We start from the raw sequence: 4288 nt of genomic DNA, 5'->3' as shown, positions 1-4288 counted from the left end.
GCTCTTCCTCCAAAACCACCACCACCACCAAAATCACCCTCAAAACACCAACAACCCTTCCTGCACCCCCCCAATTTATATTCTTTATCACCCGTCATAAACTACCCCATGAGGTTTTAGGGTTTAGGGGCTGTCACGATGACCACCCCCCCACCCCCCACCCCCCATCCCTCAAGCCTGCTTGACGTCAACTTGACTGCAGTGCCCTGCCCGAATTTACTCAAAGTTAAGTTAAAAATCAGTACGAAGAAGGGAATTGAGAAGGGATGAGCGGGGAGGCGGGGCTGCCCGTATGTATCGGGCCGGGCCTGCGGTTCAAGGTGGCCTTGGACTGAGGAATAACTACCAATCATTGTTGGTACAAATTATGTTGTACCTGAGATACTTTTATAATATAAAATTGGTACAAATATGTATAGTTATCATAACATCTTGGTTTCATTATTTCGGTTCTACCGACAATTCAGGTAAATTGATTTTATTTTGTATATGTTTTGTAATAAAAACGGAAAGGGTTGTACTATAGCGATAAAAGCATTATATACAACACATTCTAAGTGAAGTTCAACATCGCTGTTCAGTGTGCTGTAATGCCGCATGCGCGATGGAGAGATCGGTTGTGAGCCATGGTGTAGGAAGGGAATGCAGAGACAGAGGAGGAGATGGTATAGGTCGAATCTTCAAGACTGAGATGAGAGATGGCTGGGAGACCAAATTGTTTCAATGCTAGATGCTTGGGTTGGGTTTGTGGTGAATAGAACGGTCTAATTCTCAGAGCTATGAAGGGTGTGTTTTAGATGTGAAAGCTATGATGATACCGTAATGCTATGAAGTTATGAGAAGTTCTGATAGCTTCATCTCAAAGTTGGGTTGATGAGAGCCTGACATATGTGTGGTGATGTTTGAAGGATGTGGGAAATTCGGTTATGTTTGTCAGCTGCCCACGCGTTACGCTCATGTTGATTCTGCATAGACTCGTTTGCTCTACCATCAACAACTGGAGGCTCTCTCGTATCGACACCTGCGGCATGAAGGCTGTGAAAAAGTACCTGCCGTGGGGGAAGAAGGTCAAACGGAAATCGCAAGAAGGGTCCGACGAGCCCTTGCTGTTCGACGAGCTGGGGCGACTGGATCCCTTCCTGGGCATCAGTGAGAGCGCATCGCACCGATCGTTCTCATCCTCCACTTCCTTTCATGCACACGACGACTTGACCTCGTCTCCCTGGACAGAGCGCCCTTTGGAGACGCACAGTCACCCGGGCCCTTTCCACATCTACGAGGGGTACGGCACTCAGCCTTTGTCCTCCTCGAAGCAGGGTAAGTCGTGCTGGAGAGGTGCGGCAAGCTGAGATGATGATGGCGATCGTTCCAGCCTCCAGCCCTTACTTGGACGAGCAAGCGTCGACGGCTGATACAGAGGTCGAGGGCCCGTACGAGGTGACGACTGTACCGAGGCGCGTATCGCTGTCGTGACGTGGAGTTGGTCTACCAGGGCTCATCGAAGCTTCTGGTGAAGTCTCACGTCGTGGACAAGAGCGACACGATCAGCGGAATCTGCATCAAGTACAACGTGAGCCGTCACAATTCGCTGTGACTTTACCTGAACTGAGAGTTACATCGAGCAGGTCACGGTAGATCGACTTCTCGCGATCAACAAGGTGAAGATTAATATGCTCGTCCTGCTTCTTCTCCCTCTCTCTGAGCTCGCTCTGATCAGGCCACGCGCAACACGCTGTTGATCAGGAAAACGATCAAGATCCCCCTCGTGGAGGGCATGGTAAGCCCAGCCCCACATGATGATCAGCGATTGAGTCACGTGACTTGCTTTTGAACTTGCAGGACTCTATCTGATAAAGTTTCTAGTGCTGTGAAATAAGCTCAAGATGTAGTAACGCTGTGCGCTTCAAACTCCACTTATATGATCCGTACGGTTGCGACGCATGATGCAATATCTCCATGTGACTGACGGTCACCGTAATCCGAGCGCGTGGCTGCTGCTGCTAGTCGAAAACTTGCCATGATTGCCGCCGGCATGGCCGCCCATCATGGCATTTTCACAGTGACAGACCTCACTGGACTCCGACTCCGAGTGCCGCCGTGAGTGGATCGAACGGTGACTGCCCCTGAGGCTGGGCAGCCTGCCACTGATCCCGGAGTCCGATCATGCCATGATCAGACCGGGTGGCAGACCTTCGAGTCTCGGCGGTCGCCACCGGACACCCGGCGGCGGGCCGGGCCGCCCAGTGACTCGGGAGTCGCCGGGCCCGGGGCGGCGGCGGGTCACGGGTGATGCGGCATTATGTGTTTATTACCGTAACGGAAATTCAACGGCCCAACGGCAGCATGTCGGATGAAGCCAGCGTAGAAGGGGTTGAGGTGGGGGCAGAGGAGAGGAAGAGTGAGAGCGAAGCAGCCGATGGTGGAGCTGGGCATGAGCACGAGGCCGGCGAGAGTGGAGAAGCATCCGCTGCTGTGGATGAGGGAGAAAAGGACAATGCAGATGGTGGCGAGGAGTCAGTAATAGAAGCGAGCGTGGAGGGCGGCGGCGATGAGAAAGCTGGAGACGGGCCTACAGAGCTGAGAGAAGCAGGAGGAGAAGCAGGAGGAGAAGCAGGAGGAGAAGCAAGTGTAAGTGAGCATACAGGGGCAGCTACAGGAGAGCCAACGGAGGCAGAGGCAGAGAATGAAAACTCAGGCATTCCTGCGGCTGGAGAGGCCGAGGCAGACGCCGAGGCAGACGCGGCAGGTGGTGACGGGACAGGTGCGGCAGAAGAGCACGATGGAGTGAATGCACCAAATCCAGAAGCCGAGGGAGATGGAGGGGCATCAAAGGGGGCAGTGGAAGGGGACACGGCGACTGCTGACGCTGCTGCAAGAGAAAATTTGATGGACTTGGGTAGCATGGCAGGGGATAACTTCGGCCTCCTGGGCGGAGCCATGGACATAGACAGAAGCAGCATGCTCGGGGAGGTCGCAGCCGAGGGAGTTGCAGACTTTGGGAAGGATGTTCTGGAGGGATCGATGTTTTCTCCTCGCGCTTCCCCGCGTAGCTCCCCTGCTCCAGCGGACAGCTCAGACCAACAGCAGCTGGCAGCGACCAAGATTCAATCTTACCAGCGAGGGATGAGGGACCGAGCGCGAGTGCAGGAGCTAAAGGAGAAGGGCGAACTTCCCGGCCAGCGGCGCCCGAGAGCAGTGAAGCCAACGTTGTTCCGCGAGCCTGTCAAGAGTGAAGGGGAGATCCTGTTTTACGATGGGATAGCAAGTCAGTATGAGGGAGAGTTGCTCAATGGGTAAGAGTTCTTCTTTGTGATGCTCTTTCTCCTCTCCTCCGCTTCCTGTCGCTTTGCTGTCGTTCATGTCCTCTCACTGTCTTCCCCCGTCCCCTTCCACTTGTTTGTTGGTTCCTTCGTATAACGTGTATGATGTTCACAGGCTACCGCACGGCAAAGGGACGTACAAGTTTGCCAATGGGAACCTGTACAAAGGAGAGTTCGAAAATGGACAATTTCACGGGAAGGGAGAGATGCATTATCCAGGCTACGGTATGGTTGTGAACGAGTATTGTTGAGCTTGTTGGGGTGTTGAAGTTTTTTTATCGTGATCGTATTGTGATGATCTTTCGCTATGTTGCCGATGAGAAGGGAGGTGATGATGATTGTGAAAGTCTTCCTTCCGTGCTGGTGTTTACTTTGGATTTCTCGATGAAGATTTGAAACTTACTGTAGAGATTTCTACGCAGGAAAGTTTGTTTCTCAATATGAGAACGGAAGAGCGATAGGAGGAACTTTCCTGTTTGAAGATGGTCTAGAATACAAACCACAGGTCAAGCTGAGGGAAAAGGAGGAGAGAGGAAAGAGGAAGAGGACGGAGGAGTAGAGGGCGAGAGGACGAGGGAAGAGGATAGAGGAGGGAGAGGGGAGTACGACTAATGATTTGCATGGCAGGGATGGAAATATTGTGTCGAAGGAGACAGACGATTTTATCACGAAGTTGTTGATCCAAGATTTGGCCTGATGGATGAATAACAGGTCTCGAGGAAGAGATCGAAAGCAATAAATATGTGCGGCATTGACGACGGCGATTATGGTGCTGCAGCAATGCCACACGAAGTGAATGAAGTTGGTGGAGGAGGAGGATGGTGGGGTGGGGAGGGGAGGGGAGAGGAGGACGAAAGAGAAGAGGGGGAGAGGGCGAAGGAGAGAGAAGGAGAGAGAGGAAGAGGAAGAGGGGGGAGAGGAAGAGGGGGAGAAGGAGGGAGAAGGAGGAGGAGGAGGATCCTCTACGA

At 52.7% G+C, this 4288-nt stretch overlaps 2 protein-coding genes across 2 annotated transcripts; both read left to right on the top strand.

Annotated features, from left to right (window-relative positions):
* Window positions 1-971: 971 nt before the first annotated feature.
* GUITHDRAFT_155710 (hypothetical protein) lies at window positions 972-1935 on the top strand. Its single transcript, XM_005821469.1, has 6 exons — window positions 972-1317; window positions 1373-1437; window positions 1493-1570; window positions 1626-1658; window positions 1718-1777; window positions 1840-1935. Exons 1-6 carry the CDS (start codon window positions 1029-1031, stop codon window positions 1849-1851), a joined length of 537 nt encoding a protein of 178 aa, XP_005821526.1. The 5' UTR covers window positions 972-1028; the 3' UTR covers window positions 1852-1935.
* A 1423-nt stretch (window positions 1936-3358) lies between these two features.
* On the top strand, window positions 3359-4028 carry GUITHDRAFT_80450 (hypothetical protein; the record flags this gene model as incomplete). Its single annotated transcript, XM_005821468.1, has 3 exons — window positions 3359-3545; window positions 3743-3825; window positions 3948-4028. 3 exons carry the CDS (start codon window positions 3359-3361, stop codon window positions 4026-4028), a joined length of 351 nt encoding a protein of 116 aa, XP_005821525.1.
* Window positions 4029-4288: the final 260 nt, after the last annotated feature.

Source organism: Guillardia theta (genome assembly GCF_000315625.1).
Source record: "Guillardia theta CCMP2712 unplaced genomic scaffold GUITHscaffold_143, whole genome shotgun sequence".
Lineage (NCBI taxonomy): Eukaryota > Cryptophyceae > Pyrenomonadales > Geminigeraceae > Guillardia > Guillardia theta.
The sequence above is the reverse complement of the archived record's forward strand: the minus strand, read 5'-3'. Positions and strand labels throughout refer to the sequence as shown.

Bases quoted from the DNA above. Each gene is read 5' to 3' on its own strand.
- GUITHDRAFT_155710 (XM_005821469.1), top strand. From the start codon at position 1,029: ATGAAGGCTGTGAAAAAGTACCTGCCGTGGGGGAAGAAGGTCAAACGG. The intron at 1,438-1,492 runs GTGACGACTGTA...TTGGTCTACCAG, and splicing joins AGGTCGAGGGCCCGTACGAG to GGCTCATCGAAGCTTCTGGT. The intron at 1,571-1,625 runs GTGAGCCGTCAC...TACATCGAGCAG, and splicing joins GAATCTGCATCAAGTACAAC to GTCACGGTAGATCGACTTCT.